The sequence below is a fragment of the Styela clava genome, chromosome 8 (genome assembly GCF_964204865.1).
Source record: "Styela clava chromosome 8, kaStyClav1.hap1.2, whole genome shotgun sequence".
In the NCBI taxonomy this organism is placed as follows: Eukaryota; Metazoa; Chordata; class Ascidiacea; order Stolidobranchia; family Styelidae; genus Styela; species Styela clava.
In genome coordinates, this window is record NC_135257.1 from 19,323,511 (window position 1) to 19,345,586 (window position 22,076).

Here is a 22,076-nt window from a genome sequence, read left to right on the forward strand (position 1 = left end):
GAGCTCGACCCTTTAGTAGATTTTCCACATTTTTGTGACTTTAAAGCGGGACGCTTCAAATAACCAAGACCCCTCAGATGTGATTCTTTTAACTTTATATTTTCCGATTTTACTACATAGGCCGACAGACCGGTCGGGACAAGACGTTAAAAACCGGGACTGTACCGCCTAAAATGGGATGTAGGTTAATAGGACTGAGAATACAATAGGGGGAAAGGGTGACCGTACATTTGAACCCACGTACATTTGAACCCATGTGTATATCCACGGGTTTAAGCTATATACGGGTGCTAAAACCCATGGGTTAGGGTTAGTATGAGTTCAACTATCCCAAAAACAAAAAGAAATCCGTAGGTGAAATAGCATACAGGTGCAATTGTCATGGGTTCAAATGTACGTGGGTTCAAATGTAATGGAACCGGGGGAAAGATATTTAATAGACACAGTTCATGTTCTGAGCAGCCGGAAACGTTTGTCGATTTCTCTTTCCATTGTATATTAGTCAGCCTGGTGGAATCGCGTGGCCATGACCAGTTCCCAACAAAACAAGCGGTTTCGTAACTAAAGATAGCAGCTGATGGAGTGAAATAGAAAGCAGAAAAATTATTCTTATTTATTGCTTATTGTCCAGTATTTTAAGTTATTTTAGGCCCTGTCGCCATTCGTATAGTATTCTCCGTAAAGGGTTTATAGCTTGAAGAAACCTGGTTTTATTTTAGCGGTATCGATGCAAAAAATTTTCAGTCTTACTCCGACTATAATTGTTAAATATTTTGGAGTTTGGACGTTGACATACGTCTGTTGTATTTTCGTGTTTAGGTAACATTTGACTGCTAAGCATGCCATTCCTTTGCATTGCTGTCGGAAATTCAAATTTAACGAAATCTTGTTCTTGGTTTGCAAACTTACGCCTCGTTTTGATAATGTTGCATTTTTATATAGCGCAAACACTGGTATTATCGGGCTTGCGACCCATCTCGTCTGTTTGATATCCAGCACATTTTGTCATTTTTTCTGTATGTGTCGAGATCCAGCTTAGATAGCCTATCGGAATAAACCAAACTGAGACGTTCGATTTCTAATCCCCTGTCGCATCAACCACTAATCCCCGATTGACAACATGATAGGCAAAGTACAGGGTGAACAAAAACAGAACCCTGGCAATTTAAAACATATGTTTAGAGCAGTAGTTCTCAAGCGGTGGGACGTAGACAATTTTTTGAAGAGGAGCGAAGATAATAAAAATTATTTTTAGATTTGATCTTGTCCGCCTTATTACTTATCGATTTTAATCGGTAAGTATGTTGGTAGGTATTTGTCTGTCTGTCTGTCTGTTAGATGCACGCGATATCTCACGAAAGCGAGATCGAATCTGCTCCAGATTTTGCATGTGCATTCATCATATGTCGGACCAGAAGCCTATTGATTTTGGGCAAATTATGTCGTATAATTAGCGAGTTATCAATTAATTAGTGATGGGACACAAGGTGTCACTATGGAGTAAGAGCGCTGTTTTGGGGATCCCCTAACTTTCGATCGATAAGTCTTCGGTCTCTGACCGATATTCTCGTTTTGGATATTTATATTTCAAAATTTTTTATTCATTTCATTATTTACCTTCGATCCACGTATTTCAAACTTGTTTTTTGAATAAAATATACCGTTCTCGTACATTTAAACCCACGACAATTGCACCTGCATACGTTTGAACCTATGGAATTTTTTTTGTTTTGCGGATATATGAACCCATACTAACCCTAACCTATGGGTTTTAGCACCCGCATATAGATTGAACCCGCGGATCTACACATGGGTTCAAATGTACGGTCACCAAAACATACTTGTCGATCTCGATCGGTAAGTATATTGATAGGAATTTTTCTGTTTGTCTGTTTTTGTTTGTTTGTCTGTTAGACACTTTCGTGTGTTACGCGATATCTCACGGAAGCGATTTTGAATCTGCTCCAGATTTTGCATGCGCATTTATCATATCTCGGACCAGAAGACTATTGAGTTTGAATGATACGTCATAATTCATCCAAACTCAATAGGCTTCTGGTCCGAGATATGATACATGCAAAATTTGGAGCAGATTCAACCTTGCTTTCGTAAAATATCGCGTGTATCTAACAGACAAACAAACAAACAAACAGACGAATACCTATCAATATACTTACCGATCAAGATCGATAAGTAATAACCTTTCAATGTATTTGTTACAATGCGAGACTGAAATCTCGCCTATTTGGTTCCTTTGTCACGACCTTTGAACTCTGTTCCGGGTTAATAGTTTTGATTCTTCTGAAATCTCGCCTATCTGGTTCCTTTGTCACGATCTTTGAACTCTGCTCCGGGTTAATAGTTTTGATTCTCCACGCAATTTGCTTGAAGGGAATTCGTTGTTAAATAAAAATTTTGTTGTTTATAGACGGAATTGATAATAACCAATACCCACGCTAAAAATTTCCAAGTATGCTTAAGTCAACAATTAGCCGGAAATTTCCATACAATAAAATAATAATATTTTCAAATGAGTAAAGACCATGAAACAATGACGGTTTTAAATGATAGAGTGGCCAGTCCAGAGTGGAGTCTAATTTAGAGTCTTTGTATTTGAATTGATAAGTGAGAAGGTAAGAATCTTTTGTACGAAGCCCTCGCCGAAAAAACATCTTCGCCAACGCTTAAAACGAGAATATCGGTCGGAGACCGAAGACTTATCGATCGGAGGTTAGGGGATCCCCCAAAACAGCGCTCTTACTCCATAGTGACACCGAGTGTCCCATCACTAATTAATTAATAACTCGCTAAATATACGACATAATTCATCGAAAATCAATAGGCTTCTGATCAGAGCTATGATGAATGCAAATGCAAAATTTGGAGCAGATTTAACGTCGCTTTCGTGAGATATCGCGTGTATCTAACAAACAAACAGATAAACGAACAAACAGACAAATACCTATCAGCATACTTACCGATCTTAAGATCGATAAGTAATGAAAGAATCAGTAATTATTTAATTAGGGTTAGGAATGCAGATTGCGAAGGAAATTTAAATTTTAAAATCATTCATAACCCGAACCCTAATCTTGACTGGATAATTAATCAACTTGGCGGGCGTGTTTTGCTCAAATCTCACACTTTTGAGATAGAGACGAGGGCTTAGTACAAAAGATTGGGTAGCTACAGTTTAAAATCTGTTGATCAAATTATGTTCTTTCAGTTCTAAATATTGCGATTTTAGCGCCATATCTGTTTGTTAAGGTTTGAGGGAAAAACGAGTGTTTTTGTTTTGTTGCTGTCGCATTGGCTACTGTCTCCACGTGGCAACGTTGCTTTTTGTCTTCTAAAGTAGTTGTCAAAATTTATTTATGTTTGTATTTAGAAAGGCCGCGACCTTGATTTGAATAATTGACGCTCCAGAAGTGTGTGTACCAATATGGGAGGAATTAATTTTGTTCGCTCACTTTACATCAAGTTGTGTAATGGGACTGAAACCTATGGGCAGGGGGTATATTCACTTGGCTAACACAGACAGTTCCCGAACTCGTAATAGAACTAAAATAAGGAAAATCGGAATAAAATTATGGCCTAACCCTAATCTGGTACACATACTACGGGAGTACCGAATAAACCCGCATTGGAGCGACAGCGTTGTTGTAAATGGCAAACTAATTATCCACGAGAAATCGAAACAGAATTGGCGACTTAATTTAGTAAAGCATTAGGGAAATTTTGACGTCAGCATTGACCTGTTTTGTAGAGAGATTTGCGTCAGACAGATTTAAAACATTCAACCGAGCTCGGCCACATGTATTCAGCTCATTTGTTTGTTATCATTGCTTATCGTAATCACTGTGTCGGTGCATGGTAATTGAAAGATTGATTTTCTGCGCTTGTCATGAACTTTTTCCTTTTAGTAACAAAGTTTGGCTCGACCCAAAAAGACCTGTCTTCGTCTGTTCGATTATAAAGCATGCTGTGGGGCGCAGTTGTGGAATTTGAACCTACTTCATTAAAATGCCTTGTGGCGAAGCTTGGTGTAAAAATAAAGAAATAACTATAATGGCATCATTTAAGTCTGAGACATTGCAACTCAAACGATGGGGCGCGTCCCACAGACGGATCGTTGACAATTTTCTGATGATTTTATTTTGGATATTCACTTATTTCTTTATTGTTCAATAATTGCAAAGAGCTTGTTGGTATTTTTATTATCTGTTATATAACTTTCACTTTACTATCTGTATTTGTAGCTTATTGTCAGCTAGTTATTTTTGAGGTGGAATGTGAGACTTGAAAAATTCTAAAAAGGGGGAGCGGCTTAAAACGTAGATTGCTTCCGCTGCAGACGATGGGTTTGTCTCACTCAATATTATCTACAGTTTAGTATGCCGAGCAGAACAGGAAGAATTTAACTGTGTTTTCAAACCCCACTCCGCGCAAGGCCATTGCTATGCTAGAGTAATTCCTTCAAAAAGACCAAAGTATTTTGGATTCGGCATTACCGACACAACTTATTACACGAATACAATCATTTCTTTATGTGACGTTTTCACGCCTTACGGTTCTAAACTGTGGGGCGGGCCTTATTTTGGATATTTATATTTATTTTATTATCTACATTCCATTCACGTATTTCCAACGTTTTTTTTTTTTGAATAAAACATTACTATTTCACCTTACTATCGTTATTTGTAGCTTATTGTTAGATAGTTACTTTGAGGTTAGGCGCAAGACTTGACAAATTCTAAAAAGGGGGCGTGGCTTAAAAAGTTTGAAAACCACTGTTTTGAAACAAATATATATACAAAAAATGTTATTTTTCAGAAAACCGGAATTGTTACGCGCCGACATTGTCTACTTAATTTATCACACCTTGTGCAATTGATAATTTGTGGTGCCGACGTAATTATATCCAACGATTCCACCAGTAGGCAATCGCCATACTTGTGTGACCTTATACATATGTACAGTTGTGTGTAACCGGATGAGCGAAATATTTCATAATAATAATATATATAAACATGTCATATTGAATATTTTACGTCGCGGAATTCTCCACTGGAAATATCGCACTGGTATTTACACTTATGGCAGGATAGACAATTAACTAAATGAGCTTCGTTTGTTCGTATTTTGTAAAAAAAACATATTTCAATAATTAAAACTGAAAAAATTTAATTTGGTAGAAAATATAATTCTGACATGACAGGTGTCAGATGAGGTAGAGAATGACAAACCCACAGGAATCATGAAAATTTAATGATTCAGTGACGAGAATAAAGTATTATTGACTGACAGGGCATTTTTCATGACCGTAGTCTATATCTGAATCTAGTAGGGAATCTGAATCTACAAGGGAGCGATGCTCAAATATATGGACACGAAAACCAAAACGAAGTATTACGGGTAAATGCAATCTGTCACATTACACCATCGTTGTTACCGCAGTCTTTGCGACTTATACGAATGCTGTCCCACAAGGTGCGCAATTTTTGAAGACGTCATCGCAAATACAATATTTTATCACCGGAAGTGTCAAAGACATTAGTACAGTAGTTAATGAGAAAATACCTACAGAAACAACAACGTATTAACAACATGTACCATTCGTGTGAAATACGTCCACGTTGAACACACCGGCATTTTTAAGAGTAATATTCGGGGCCGTATAAACACCACATAACAATGAAATATTGATGTCGCGTCGACCGGATACATCGCAATAGCTTGGTAACGCGATTTTTATGTAAAATTCGATAGTTTGAATTCGAGTATTGGTTAAACATGGCCGATTATGAATTTTTGATTTTAAATTTGGACCATGTGTGGGCCGTATTAGAGCGGATGTTAAGTTATACTATTACAATTCTAGGAAAGCGAGCATCGTTTTACACATTATGGTGTCATAAGTAGATCGAGGCTTACTGTTGTAATGTCACACAGTAGCGTTAGGGTTGTTATTGTTGAAGCGAGGCACTGTAGAGGTAACAGCCTTTCAGAATAGGAATTTCGTATTTATTCCGGGAGAGAAGAAAGCCGATTAGAATAGGGTTGCCATAAGGGTTAAATTTTGGGTCCGGGAAGAATTTAAAAAATGCTCAAATGTCCGGAATCCGGAATTTTACTGCGTCTGAAATCGTACTGTGCACACTGCTAATACATACATTATTATTTCGTGCCGTGGGTATATTCTTACTACGAGGTCATGAAAATAGTCATGCACTGTCTGGAATTTTGCTTTTTCAACTATGGTGACCCTAGATTAGACGGCTTAGTCTTATGGCGTACCACGGCCTCGCGTCGGTGGTTTCTTGTATGAATGCCCGTCATTAGTTTGGATCTTTTGTACAAAGCGCCCGCCAAAAACAAAACGCCACCGCTCAAAATATGGAAAATAGTAATTATTCATATTTTTGCATTAGTGGTGGGCTTGGTACAGAAGCCGATTAAACGACCACGTCCTCGCGCATGTGCTTTATCGTAATCTCCCCTCATTAATTTGATGATCTATTTACTTTTGATTCTGTTTATGTTAGTCAGGCTGTTGCCATTTTGTTGGTGGGGCAATATTGGGATATTACACTATCATTTACTTCAAGTAAAAAATTGTTTTCTTTATCTGTATAAGTTTCTTGTGGGACTCCGCAAATAATAGTCTTTTACGGACTCCATAACATCAAAAGTTTGAGAACCCCTGATCTGGGACATCGCGTCGTTCAACCAGAATGAGCGTTTTCTGACCGAACGAGTCCCAACGCTGTCAATAAGACGACGACGCGAAATTGGCGAGTTATTTTTACCACAAACTGAAACTACGAGGAATTCCTTCTGGAATTGGTCATTATTCTCTAAGTACCGTGATTGTCTCGCGTGTAATCGTGTGACGTTTGTACTCGCGGTGAGGTCGTTACAGCCAAAGTGACTATAAACCAAGTGAGGACATGCATTGGTAACGTTATAAGCGCTCGTGTGACGTCACACCAGCCATTTTGTGTCCAGAATTCTATCGCTGTATGATCCCAACTAAGTGAATAAGTACCAACAGCTGAATAAAAAAAAAAACGATGCTAAATAATTTGGACCAAACTTTCGCAGCGAAAACGAATGAACAATCTTCTGAAAAATTAATTATCCGCAGATGTTTCTCGAATAACTCGGCTCGGCGGTATGGTCAGCATATACTCCGTGTCTCCTCTTGGTTTATCAGGGGTCGGGAACCCATGGCTCGCGAGCCATATATGGCTCTTTTGGTGACTGCATATGGCTCCCAGAAAAATCTAACTTTCTGAGACTAAGCTTACTATTATTACGAGATTTGAAACTATTTTATAGCCAAATATGGCAGAAAATTTGCCAACACGTTTTGGAAACGCGAGCCAAGCGCATGTAAGAGAATTACCAGACAGGCATTGTGACAAAACTAGGGGATTCTGTAACATATATTGTGACATCACAAATTGATAAAGTCGTATTTGACATATTTATATCTGACTAGCAAAGCTAGTTTTCAAATACTACGGAAATGCCTAAACAAAAGAAGGGTGATGACTGATGACATGAGTATCGTAGATTTCAACTTGTGCTGTATATGAGCAGCCGTTATTAAAGTCCTGTAGCAACAACATGCAGCATCAGAAGTCATATTAACATATATTGACATTGTATGTGTTGACTTTTGAGTAAATATTTCAGTCCTGATTAAGTGAAGAAATTCTATATGGCTCGCACGAAAATCCAATTGTAAATATGTACCTTTTATGGCTCTCTTGACCAAAAAGGTTCCCGACCCTTGGTTTATAGTCACTTTGGTTACAGCCAGCGAGACCGGAAAAGTCGGTTTCGAGTTCTGAGGTGAAAATTGCTATATGTATGATACAGAAGACTTTTTTTCATTTCAAACGTGTTTTCCGTAATCCATACTGCAGGATCGAAAACCGCTTCCTTAACTGTATTAATTTGCATTTCTATCGATTGTTACAATCAGAATCTTGATCTATTTTATGGTATATGTATGCATGCTGGTAAATGATTTATTCTTAAGAACAATGAACGACGGCTTCAATATGGTTTCTGCGGTCGTTTTAAACGTCAGCTACAGACGCTTGCTTTTAAAAATGATGTGTGTTTTTAACTTAAAAAAAATAAGTTCAGAGAGTAATTGTCGATTTAAATTAGTGGTTATTCCACATGGTGCAGGTGTACGATGAAAGCGCGGGTGATAACGGTGAATAGCGCCTTCAGCCAGCTCAAAGTATATCTTTCATTTTGTTGCGAATTGATCGCTTGTAGAACGCCGTGTTGAGAGTGAAGGTATCTCCCTTTTGAATGTAATAAATTCAACTTATTTTTAAGACTATTTTGGAGAGCATTCGTTAGGTAAAGTGAATGTATGTTCTTTAGGAATATGTGTATAATGATTGTCGGTCTGTTAGCAGTGTTTAGCTTCTTCGTTCAGGTTTCTATATTATTTCAAAGTGCTACTTTCATAAGGACTTGTTCGGACTAATGGTGTAATGTAATGACACCTCAGTATGTGATAGCGTGGTATACTATCCATAGTTAGTATGAATCTTCTTACGCTTAAATAAGATTAGATTGGATTTTCTGGAAGGAAAAGAAAGATTATGAAACGCCTTAGAATAGAGAATCCGTCCTTCTTAGTGTGTTGGTTTCTAATACTTAAAAGATTTCGTATCTGTAGCATTTTGAATACCTAATGAGTCGACCCTCAGTGCTAATAAATAAAGAAAATTTGTACCTTAAGCATGGAATGCTTTATTGCTCGGCTAATCCGAAAATAACAAATAATGGAAGCTAACAAACACACATTAAACAGCTGTCGAGTATCGGATGTATCAATTGTCAATACCTAGAATGCATAATAGCCATTTACATAAGGGATTTCGCCCAAACGGGTTATAAATCAGTTTATCTAGCGACATACAGCTAACACACCACGAAGTTCAGATGCGTGCGTTGACAGATATATATAAATTCATACTTTGTGTGTAAAATTACTAAACGAGAGGCATCGCCTAGACTAGAGCAATATTTGGATGCCATATAGGCAGCAGGCGACTAAGAGGGTTTCGGATATATGATTTAAATTGACATTTTAATATTCTTCTCTGTAAGGGACAGGTCACGAATAGGGAGATAGATATACGTTCCCAATCAACATTTGATTTGCTTTTTTGTGTAGATATCTATTTGTATTCCTTAGCTAGTAGGTTTGGAATAGGAGTGGATATATGGCCCATTGCCATTTTTATAGTCTCCTTCGTAAATTTTGGATACCATAGATAGCATGGTACGATTAGGAGAAATAAATATTTTATACCAATTAACATTTGAATATCCTGTTATAAAGATAGACGACTGCCCTTAGACAGTGGGTTAGGAACATTGATATTATGGAATATATTGACACGATATTCAGATGCAGGTTCGATATAAGGATCAAAATACATTCGAAATTGATATTTATCCACCTTTTTAGAGGGCAGGTCAGAAATAGGGATAGATAAGACTTATCAAATAACATTTGAATGGCCTCCTTTGTAGAAGGCGATACTGTTTTTATCGGAATAGGACATTGGAATGGCTTGCTTCCTACAGGACTGCCATATAGACAGCAGATTAGAAACATAGATAAATATGTGGTTCTAATTGATATTTGAATATCCTCCGCCGTAGATGGCAGGTCGAGAATAGGAACAGAATAGAAATGAGTTTTCAATTTAACATTCAAATGCCTTCCTGTGTAGAGAGATTTTCAGATGCCGAAGATAGCAGGTTCGGATAGGGGATGGATATATGTTCTTATTTGTTATATTAATATCCTGCTCCACAAAGGTCTGCCGTGTAGACAGCAAGTTAGGAATAGAGATGGATACATGACACCAGTCACCATTTGAATGGTTTCCTCTGCATTGGGCCAATATGGATCTGATATACAGTAAATTAGAAATTATGATGGATATAAAACTCCATTGCTATTTCATGGCTTTCTTCGTATAGAGGCCTATTTAGCTGCTAAAATAAACATGATTAAGAATGGATGCATGCTCCCAATCGCTAATTGAATGATATCCTTCGCAAGGGGGTAATGGAATACCATATAGACAGCAGGTGCGATTTTAATTCAGTTATAATATAGTTCGACTTATTAACTGTTATTTTATTGTTAGACTTTCTTACGGACGCAGCTCTCGATAACCAAATTTGGTTTTCAACGGCTTCCCTCACCATGGAATTTATTGTAATATAATTTATAACAAGTGTGCTTTCAGTTTAGTGAAAAAAGTAACCTACTGGTTACTGATTTTAAGACAGATATATGATGCCTGTCATACCGATCAAGTAGGAAGTATGTTTAATGTATATTTGAAAAACCCTTTTGTGAAATTCAGAGTCTAAATCGATATTGTTTTATTTGTACAAACGGCGTGTTATAATAAATCCAGGGTTTGCCTAATATTTGATTTATGAATCATTTATAATAATACTTCCATCCATTTTTTAGAAACTGTCCACGATTAAATAGTATTTTATACACGAGAAAGGAGAATTGAAAAAATATAATAAAAATCTTGAAATATGAGCCGCAAAATATTATCAGAAATTACGTAAACTGCTGGTCGTTTTGATAGCGTTTTCACGAAGGATATAATATTTTGCCATCGACATTTTGAATGTTTTTTTAGTATAATATATTAATATCATTTACACAGATAGTATATGATAGTATTATTCACCTAGGTTGTAATAAATGGTTATGACATGCCAAATTGGAAAGATTCTGTTTCTTTCAGATATGTAGTAGTTATACGTATCAGTGGACTCCTACTCAGACCGTGAATGCGTGGAAACGATAAAATATAATAGAAATAAGTCGATAAGGTCCCGTATTAAATTAGTGAGAACTTTGGTGTGCTTCGGCGTACATAAAGGAAAAGCTCAAATAAATACTGATTAAAATAAAACAAACCAGATATATTGAGAACTGACTTCATGACAGTATAGAAATTGTAACAAGACTTATACAGACCCTGTTGCCTGTATCTTTATTGTCGTCTTGAAGGCGAACGAAATACGGAAACAACTCTCCCGGGCCCGAGAACGAAATAAAAATTACCACCCTAAATTTGGAAACACCCCCACCCTCCTAAAATGAAATAAAAAGCTGGGGAGTACACTGAATTCGTTATTTTCGTTTTGAAATCAAAACAGGCGGTTAGTCCAAAAAAATATCCGTGTTACTGGTTATAATCCATTATCAATATTATATAACCCTCTTCAATGGAAGCAGATTTGTTGTGAATTTTAATTGCCATTCATCTCGCGATCATATTCTAGTAGCGTGTTTTCCCGAAAATAAGACCTAGCTTAAATTTTAATATAAGCCCTCCCCTTAAAACAAGACCTAGTTGATAGCGCAAAAAAACGTGTTATTCATAAGTTCATGAATATCGGTTTTCATATTTTGTATAGTATCTTAAAATCTCGTAATTCTTTACTTTGTAGTTTTGTTTTTATTAAATGAAAATAAAAAACATCCCACAAAAATAAGCCCTAGTGTTATTTTTCGAAAGAAAATTGAAATAAGCCCCGGTCTTACCTACGAAAAAACACGGCAGCACCATTCATTTTTACTAAAATTCGATTCACGAAATTTCAACAAAGCCTGACGTATGAATGTTTATCATCGATTTATGTAAATAGACAATGCAATCAATCAATGGTTACGTAAAGCAGGTGACGCACGCTCTATGACAAAATCTACTATGATTACATAAGTGTCGATATTCTTACGCAGCGTTGCGTGGATTAAATACACCGCAGCGTGAGCGCTATCAATTGCATGCTACGTTCAGTTTTTACGCAAGTCTTATTCCAGCCCGGTCCCTGCCGAGCCTTCAGCCAATAATGAAAATAATAATGTCCAAGCGAGCGCTGACGAAATAAGAGCTATATTTTCGGGTGTTCATGTTACAATTACAATTAGATCTTTTGTAAAAAGCCACCGCCACCCACTAATGCAAAAATGTGAGATTTGGGTGAAAACACCGCCGACACGTTTTAAAATACCGTAATAAGGATCTACCGTCCAAAGCCACATAAAAAAAACAACGCCAACGCTCAAAATAGAAAAATACGGGACCTCCTGAAGTATGCGCACCAAGATGGCGCACAACCTGAACACAGGTTGTGTAGCAGGTTAGAGTTCAGGTTGTGGGACATCTTGGTGCGCATACTTCGGGAGTATCAAAATTATTATCCAGTTATAGGGTAAGAAATTCAGATTGCACTGGAAATTCAAATTTTCAAATCCTTCCTAACCCCAATTATATACCAATTTGTTATTTAAAAATGCTGCGGAGATGTTTTTCTCAAATTTCACATTTTTGCATTATGGTCGGGGGCTTTGTAAAAAGGTTCAAATGAGTTATGGAGCCTCAAAGTGCCGTAAAAATACCTTCAAATGGATGCTTCATTTTGCTAAATTTATACGCCATTGAGTTGACACAAAACTTGAATTCGTTCGTACCTTTTCAAATATAGAACAAAAATTGAAGTTGCAATATCCAGTAGTCAGTAGTTTATTTTTTCACGTGCTGAATGTACACATTGTACATACAGAATTAGGAAAGGTAAGAAAAATGAATTTTATTGTGATGAAAGACGCGATAAACCAATAATTGGCGAGCAGCGTCACCCATAGCAGGATGTTGCTGAATAACGCTCACTGTTTTCGATTTTTGTGTAAATTGACCGTCGATTTTGTTCAACTAAATAATTATATGATTATTTCGACTCCATAACCAGAATAAAAGGCGCTAAAATGATTTTTAAAAACAAATAAATAAAAACTGATTATGAAATCAGGCGAGCAAACAAAAACCTGGATAAGGTTTGAAACGTACAAAAAATATAAGATGGAAGGTATTGCCAAAAAGAAGTGGCGTGTTAACTCACCTAATTACTCACATACATAGGAATAATTTACAAATTTGTTTCATAGCACTGCTATCATAATTAACGGTTTTTCGGCAGATGGTCGGCTGGCTTAATCCGCAGATTCTCGTTCCGAGGGTTGCCAGTTATTGATTATTTCAGATTTTCTCCTTGAATCGTAAATACCTAATTCCATGAAGCAGGGTACGCAATGTAACGATGTGTACTTAATTTATTTTATCTTCAGCTTGCGTTCCAGTATCACGTAGTGTAATTATTGTTTTAGTACAGCCATAGACGTAACTAGTGGGCAGAGGGATCATTGCTTCTCCAACACTATTTTACTCTAATCTTGAACAATTCAATAGAGTTTGATGTGCACCAAGATGGCGGACACCGAAATGTAATATGTGTACCAGGTTAGGCAATAATTTTTTTTCAATTTTCCTTATTTTAGTTCTATTAAGTGTTCAGGGACTAGTCAAGTGGCTCTCGTAGTATTTGAACATGAAATTATACCCTAACCTGTTACACATACTACATTACAGTGTCCAGGGTTCACATACTTCGGGAGTACCGATTTTTCTTAGCTTGTTTTCAATAATCCTTTCACCAAATTAACCAACCGAGATATTGTAGATGAAAATGCTCGTTTTTATACCGTGTGTTACAGCCATAGTCGAAGGCAATGGGCTGAGGGGCCAACCCCATTTTATCCTATTTTTGAACAATTCCATGGAAGTTGACTTTTCTTGGCTTGCTATCAATAATCCTATTACCAGATGAACCAACTAGGATACTGAAAATAAAAAAGCGCGCATGTATACCTTGGATAACTTCGACAGCGAAGTAAGTATGTAGAGAGATTCTTTGAGATATTGTTAGAAATCAGTAGCAGCTTTTATCCAGCCTTGTTCGGACCAAAAGCCACGAGTAAACGTCATATTACGTCATAATAGAAAAAATGTGAGTGGAAACTGGTATTGTCGATAAAGTCACTGTTCACTTCAATTTCTCGCAGCATTTATGCCATAGGTAGTGCTTTAGCTATAACTTTCATTTACCAGAGCATTCAGTAAGCGACAACATATCCAAGTTTTGCGCATAAGAATACGAACAAACAATTATCCCACAAACGAATGTGCCCGTTCCCAGAACAAATATTGTTACATCATCTGAGATGATTAATCTTATTCAATCGATAAGTTAATTCACCATTTGGTATTTTATAAAACAAGTTTATGATTATTACATAAAAGGTTAATCAGCTTTGGATTGACCATACTAAGATAAGGCTTTATATTTGTTCCCGGATAGAAGGAAGACGGCTTGATCATGTGGCGAACCAAGGCCTCTCGTCCGGTTCCCAGTCCATGTCAGGCACCAGAATAGTCGACCAGCAATTTATTTCAGATGCATGAACTTGACATCGGAGTAAGCCGCGATGCGCAATACCTAACTGAAATGAATATAAGTGCTTTAAGTGTATAAAACCTATTTTACTAGGGCCGAATCTCTGCTAATGTATCGTCATTTTGCGTGTAGTATCGGTGATATTTTTTTCCTATTTATTGTTACCGGGATACATATTTATGAACACATTAAAACAAATCCGATTACATAAAAATTACAATTTTCTTAACAGAATATTAGAAAATAGTGTGACTATGGACATTATTTAATATGAAACGTCCTAAGACAAATTAAGTTTGCTATAGCAACATGACGTCACCAGCTTCAAAGGTAGGTTCAGGTGGAAGCACATCGGGGTCAATAAAGTACTCTGAAGACTCTTCCGGTAGTCTTCCGCATCACGTGTCACCTACGTCACCCACTCGTGGACCAACGAAAGTTAAGTTCGGGGTCAAAAGTTATCTCCATCATTTTTATGAAGATTGCGCGGGAATTGGAGATGTGGACGAGGACGCGGAATATGACGGGTATCAAGTAAAACCTAAAAGCCTCAGGTACGTTTTATTTATTGTTTCAGTACTCCCCTAGTGTGTGTACCAGGTTAGGGTTAGGGCGTTAGGCCATAATTTTATTTCGATTTTCCTTATTTTTTTAGTTCTATTACTAGTTTGGGGACTGTCTGTGTCAGCTAAGTGAATATACCCCCTGCTCATAAGTTTCAGTCCCTTCACACAACTTCATTAGAATTAGTTATCATCATATTGGTACACATACTTCTGGAGTGTCATTTTTTCTATGTGCTGGGATTGCCTAAAGCAGTGCCATACAACCTTTTTAGTTAAATTCCTCTATTTGTTTATATTATAACTTTTTATTCCCCCTCGCAATATGCATAAAAACTGATTTATTTGTTTATTCTATAACGAGACCTTAGCTATAGTATTATGCGGTATCTAGTGTCTTGCCCGCCTTATTTTAGATATTCACATTTATTTATTGTTTGGAGATTGCGATTTTATCCTCGTATTTGCAACGTGTTTTTTGAATAAAACATACTTTCGCCTTACTATCAGTTATTTGTAGCTTATTGTTAGCTAGTTATGTTTGAGGTGGGCGCGAGACTTGACAAATTCTAAAAAGCCGGCGCGGTACTGATCTAGATCCTTGTGTATCAGCGAGTGATTGTACTGAGTGAATTGATGATCTATTAGCGATGTCAGTTGTTTTTTATTTTTCATGTATATGACATCATGATTTCTCAACGATTCGATACTATTGTTCACATTCACGTATCACGGTTACATCATAATGGACTGATCATTACAATTTTCAAGAATACAGTTACGTCATAATCTCGTGAACAACAATCATTGTTTATAATAATACTGTATTGTATCGATATGGTTTCGTTCACAAAAGACCATAATCTATTCAGGCATATTATAAATAAACATTTATATCAACAACATTATTTAATTATAAGCGCATCAGCGCACGTAATGTACCGCCAGTGATTTCCCTACGCCCCCAGTGTAGTAAGGCGAAAGTATGTTTTATTCAAAAACACGTTGAAAATACGTTGATGGAATCGCAATATCTAAACAATAAGGAAATGTAAATATCCAAAATAAAAAATGTGATATTCAAATGAAACAAGCAAGATAAAATCTAAAAAATATTTTAAATTTTAATTAGCTTCACGTCCCCTTAAAAACTGTCTACGGTTTAAACCAAAACAATCAAAATAATCCACACCTTGTATTACAACAGCACATTTCTCGTTACAGGCGATGGGACATCTTGAGCACAGTTGGATTCTCAGTTGCAATTATCCTAATCGTCGCGGGAATTGTTCTTCTGCTTGTTGGATTCCTAGTTCCGGCGAAACGAACCGTGAGTGGGTTATTGGTTCATTTTCTCGTTACGTGTAGGAATCTTAATTAAAGCTAAAGTTACCTTATTTGGTGCTCCCGAAGTATGCGAACCAAGATGGCGGACATCGGAACGTAACATGGGTAACAGGTTAGGGTTAGGCGATAATTTTTTTCCAATTTTCCCTATTTTAGTCCTATTATCAGTTCGAAGACTAGCCAAGAGTCTCCCGTAGTATTTATACCTAAAATTATGGCCTAACCCTAACCTAGTACACATATAACATTCTGATGTCCGCCATCTTGGTTCGCATACTTCGGGAGCCCCCCTTATTCATCATAGGAGATAAATTTAGATTCTGTTCTATACTGATGCTGAATTTCTTCTTTGCTTATGTCGCTCTTATGTTCTGAATGCTTATGCTTTTTCCGACGAAACGCGACGTAATTTGTTTATCGATTTATTATCGTTGAGGACGAGCCTTAGTTAAAACGAAAGCAACCTTGTTAATTATACTTCGATGATTCGAAGGATTAAGCCCAACGGGAGAAACTTGAATAAACTGGATTGAATAAATTAGAAAAACGTATATTTTTGGTTTTTCACTCTTAAAACGTACCGCAAAGTGGCCATCGACTTATTTTATCGTGACACCGACGTTTACCGAAGCTAAAGTTACTTTGGTAATTAGACATTTGAGGGTTTCATTCCACAAGACGAAACTTGTAAAAACTGTTTTGAGTAATAAACGCATATTTTTGATTTCTAAAATCTTGTAACTTTTTATTGGAATATTTTGGTGATTAGGTACCTACTTGGCCTTTCTCTTTGTAATATTTTAAAATAAAAGTTTTCGGTGCCCCCGAAGTATGCGAACCAAGATGGCGGACATCGGAACTTGACATGGGTAACAGGTTAGGGTTAGGCTATAATTTTTTTCCAATTTTCCTTATTTTAGTCCTATTATCAGTTCGAAACTAGCCAAGAGCCTCCCATAGTATTCATACCTACAATTATGGCCTAACCCTAACCTAGTACACATATTACATTCCGATGTCCGCCATCTTGGTTCGCATACTTCGGGAGCCCCAAGTTTTCGAATATTCAATTTCGATTTGACTCTACAGCTAAAACTTTATTACTGTAGAAGTTCTAAGTTATGAATATTAGTTACGTCGAAACGGACCTCAAACTAGTTATCGATCTATTTCATCGCGACACAGACCAGCCATAATTGAAGCTAAAATAATCTTGTTAATTAGAGGAATCAAGGCCTTTGAACCGAAAGGGCAAAACTTGAGGTTGTTCCTAGTAAATTACGTAAACATACATTTTACTTTTTGATGTCCTGTAAATTTTTATTATATTATGTTGACGAATATTGCTTCAAACTAACCCAACTTAAATAGCGACTAATATTTTGTTATATTTTAAAAACAAGAGTTTTGTTATTTGAATTTTTGCACTTTTTTTCCTGAAATCGATTCTATTTTACACCTGAAATCCTATTTTATATCTTTTTTTTTATGTTGTGAAGATTCATTTTAAGTTATGGCGAAACGTACAGTAAATTGGTTATCGGCTTTTTTTTTAGTCACGCGTACGACCCAAACTTAAAGCTAAAGTAACCATGTTAATTAGAGATTCGAAGGCTTCAGCCCAAAATGCGAAACTTCAAAAGCTGCTTTGAGTAAATCAGGAAATCGTGTATTTTTGCTTAATAATCTCTTGTTACTTTTTATTGGAACACTGATGAATATTGCTCCAAACTATAAATATGTAGCAGGTTTAAAAACACCATTTCATTGTAATATTTTAAAATAAAAGTTTAGAAATTTCGACATTTTCCCCGTTGCCTTGAAACCATCGATTCTAATCTACAGCTGGAACTTTTTTCTGTTGAAGTTTTAAAGTTGCCTTGATTGAACCCAAAGTTACCTAGTTATTTATAGAATATAAATTTTTCGATTCTATCGCTGGAACTCTTTATCATTGAGGCCGCGATTATGTTGAGACTTCCAGTTTCATTTAGTCACGGTGAAACGGACCGCGAGCTGATTATCGATAAGCCCTAAATGAACCTAAATTAACCTCGTTAATTAATTAGACGAGGAAACTTTTCGATTCTGTGGCAACGCTGTCACGTTTTACTTCCATTTTGACTCTGTTGGGGGTCGTCAATTTTCGTGCGTTGTTTTATTGCTTCAGAATTACAATAAAACATGTAAACCACTTTATGATTTTCTGAAATTAATGCATTCTAATCAATATTCTTTTAAACGTGTTATAGCGGTTTACGGGCTAACGCACTGCGTTTCTGGCTAATACGATATTTCAGTCCCGTTCGTTTCGATTGCGACAGTGAATTTTTGATTCCCCGATGATGGGTGAAACAAACTTTCCATCAGCAATCGTCCTGTAATTATGAACAATTCCCATGTCCACTACCTCACGCAGGGTGTAATAAATGGGGGAGGCAATGCCGAACCGTAAAGATTTCTTCCAAAATATGGTACCTTCTTCTGTCAATGTCTTCTTGTGCAGAGCCTTGTTCGGAGGTGTGTTTAATCGAAACTTAATTTTAAACATACGAATGCTGCATTGGTGTACGTGGCTGATTGATATCTTACTTTCAATCCTCACAATTAACACTGTTGTATTATGTAGGGCTGGGCATTTTTGAATACCTGATGATTTCAGAATCGAATCGAATATTTTTTTCAAATCGAATCGAATCTCGAATACTTGGCAGTCAATGTGTAATTGTATGCGACTTTTCTATTGTAATTGGTCCCGTTAATACATGAATTACTGAAAACGTATATTACATCACTCAGACAAATGGCTGAGCGTTCACACACAATAAAAATACGTTTTTTTTTATCAATACCTCACTACAGAATATAGTCATATGTCACAATTGCGTTGAAAAAAACATGGCTCCAATAAAAAAAAATGGGGAGTTGATCTCGACTATTGACAAAAAGAAAACAACAAGATGGCGGCGATTCGAAATTTTGCTCCGAACCGATTCGAATAATTTACTATTCGATTCGAATTGCTCAGCCCTAGTATTATATGTTTAATTCTCTTAATAAAAATCCTACACAATTAGCAGACGACAAAAATAAACTTAATTAAATCAACCTCTTCCAATTTTTAGAGATTCGTACTTGGACGAAACACATATGTCAAGCAAGACAATGTCGAGTTTAATAAATTTCTCATGTATTCACGGTGGGCTGGGGCGTTTACTTTCTGTTTTGGAGGGATCAGTCTGTCTGTATGTATCGCACTAATTGGCTTCGGAAAACTCAACAAGCAAAGCGAATTGGCCGAAAGGAAAATATTCGAGGTTTGTAGTTTTTAGATAATTTGCTTAAAGCAAATTGTTCGTACTCTCCAAAAGTGGAGAAGGCCTATTTCTGCCCAACTGGTGGAATTTTGACAGATACTGACATTATATAGCAGTGGTTCCCAACCTTTTATGACTAGTGGGCAGTGCCCCCCTTGCATAGGCTCCCAGAACTCATGTCCCCTCTGTTTATCATTCCAGTGGTATTTATAGTGTTTTTTCATTGGTAGATTCCAAATCTCATTATGTTCAAACAATTCATGCTCAACAAAGTGAAAACACCCTGTGATATAATCTTTGAAACTAGGGAGAACGGAAAGTTTTCTTGCCAAGAGAAAAGTAAAATTCGTTTTGCGCCTAGCATTGTAACCCCCTTCAACTGCTCTGTGGAGCCGGGCCCCCGGTTGAGAATCGTTGCTATATAGAGCAGGGCTAATGAACTATTTTCACCAAAGGTCCGTTTACGAAACTTCAAAATTACTGGGGTCCGGACATTACAGAAAATTTATTTCATCAAATACAATATTAAATTAAATACAGAGCAATGAATGACCCGCAAATATGGACACAAATATCGCACATCGGTACCAGTACGACAAACTGTATAGAAGTGTATGTAAATTGTATCAAAATCATCTATAACTATAAAACGATGCTTATGCTGCCAAAATAAACAAGCAGACGCGGTCCAAATTTTATCGTCAAAAGGTCCGGATTCGGACCGCGGTCCGCCAGTTGAGTAGCCCTGATATAGAATATAGATTGTTTTTGAGAGCACATATAGCACGGTTGGTAAATATCCACTCCGATGTCTTCAACCATCATGTGGAACCAGTTTAGGTCAGAGGTTTTTATCCGTTACCAACCAACTCATTGCGCATTTGCTTTATAAAATACAAATCACGGCACGTTGAAATGAAAATTTGACTTTGTTAACACCTCATTACCACAAAATAGCTTGTTTATATGTAAATGAACATTCTGAACGCGACTGAATGTGCGGTACACTTCCTTCCCACTGTAAATATTTACAGATTTTAGCAATTTACGAAAATTTCTAATCTTCAAGACGTAATAAGAAGTAATTTTTGGAGAATAAATTGACATTTCACTGCCGCAATTGACTGCGTCGAGGTGCGCGGTTTAGGAACCGCTGCTGGTTTACCGAATCCCGATGCCTATCGTAGTCACAAAACTTCCTTATCGTTTTTTGGTACTATCAGTAGAGGTTGCGCGAGACTAAATCCCAATACTTCCTCAATGCCTTAACGCTAGTGGCATGTAATGCAAGGATGCTGTAGCAGGAATAAGAATATCATATTATGCAATTCGAGTCCTGCTGCACACTAACACAAATGTATTTCTGTAACGTTTCGTCTGACCAAAATCAGACTTCCTCAGACAAGCAGTTTACTTTGGTGTTTAGTATTTATGTTCTTATCCGACAGGACCGACTCCAACGTTCAACATCCTCTAAGGACGAGCAAAGTTACCAAGGGACAGATGAGTTCGGAAATCTAGTGCAATACGGCACTTGCGGAACTACTACTATACCTACGCCGACACTATCAACCTCATACCCTGTACCGATGTCTTTAAGAGAAGTTACACCAGTTCAACCAAATGGGGACGATCGGTGATATTAAGAAAACAAGAATCCCAGTCCCTTCACTACTTTATATATTTACCTGAGTTTCACGTTTTAATAACTGTTCAAAATTTAAAGTAATTTTTCTTCTAGTTTAATCGAATTCAAATTAGTCACTTATAAAGTTCTGTGATAAAGTAAATGGGATCGAACTGTCAATGCTGCAAAAACTTCACTGCCGATTTTTCTTATTCTTCACATTTAAACTTACAATGATGAAAGTACAGTTTATTAGAAAATTCTAAATTATGTGAGGTTGGTGTATTATATTTGTACTCACATAATGAAAACTTGAAAAGGTATTGCGGCGATGATGAAATGCGTTTTTCTGGAGTTTAATCGGATTTATTTTATACATTGAATATGCTCCAGCCGTCTATGCTTTAAAAACTCATTGTCACTGCCATTAGTTTTATTCGCCATATGTGGACATAAATTCCCCAATGATCAGTATGAACATTGGACTATAGAATCTGTTTGTTGTATCCAGCTTACCTACTGAAAATGTAATAATTTTGGGCTGAAATGACTGAAAGCCATTTTCTACGATCTAGAGAAAACTTTCTAACAAGAGTTGTTATTGTAAATAGATCCAGCGCCAGTTGTTATAATATTTATAATATTTAGTTAATTTATTTATGCATGGGTACTTGCTGTTTTCAAACTTGAGTAGTTTTATAGAGTGTGCACAAGTGAACACTGCTAATAATTATCGGACTACGTATCACGGAATATTTGTAATGTGTTTGATCTATTTCTATGTTTATTTTTCTCTTCTTTTTACATTTTCATGATGTAATAATACATTCCATCTGCATTATG

The 22,076-nt window shown here is 36.6% G+C and overlaps 1 protein-coding gene across 1 annotated transcript; it reads left to right on the top strand.

The window, feature by feature from the left end:
• Nucleotides 1-14,599: 14,599 nt before the first annotated feature.
• On the top strand, nt 14,600-22,076 carry LOC120346344 (neurensin-1-like). Its single transcript, XM_039416055.2, has 4 exons — nt 14,600-14,933; nt 16,167-16,272; nt 19,415-19,606; nt 21,055-22,076. The coding sequence occupies exons 1-4, from the start codon at nt 14,689-14,691 to the stop codon at nt 21,244-21,246; spliced, it is 735 nt and encodes a 244-aa protein (XP_039271989.2). The 5' UTR covers nt 14,600-14,688; the 3' UTR covers nt 21,247-22,076.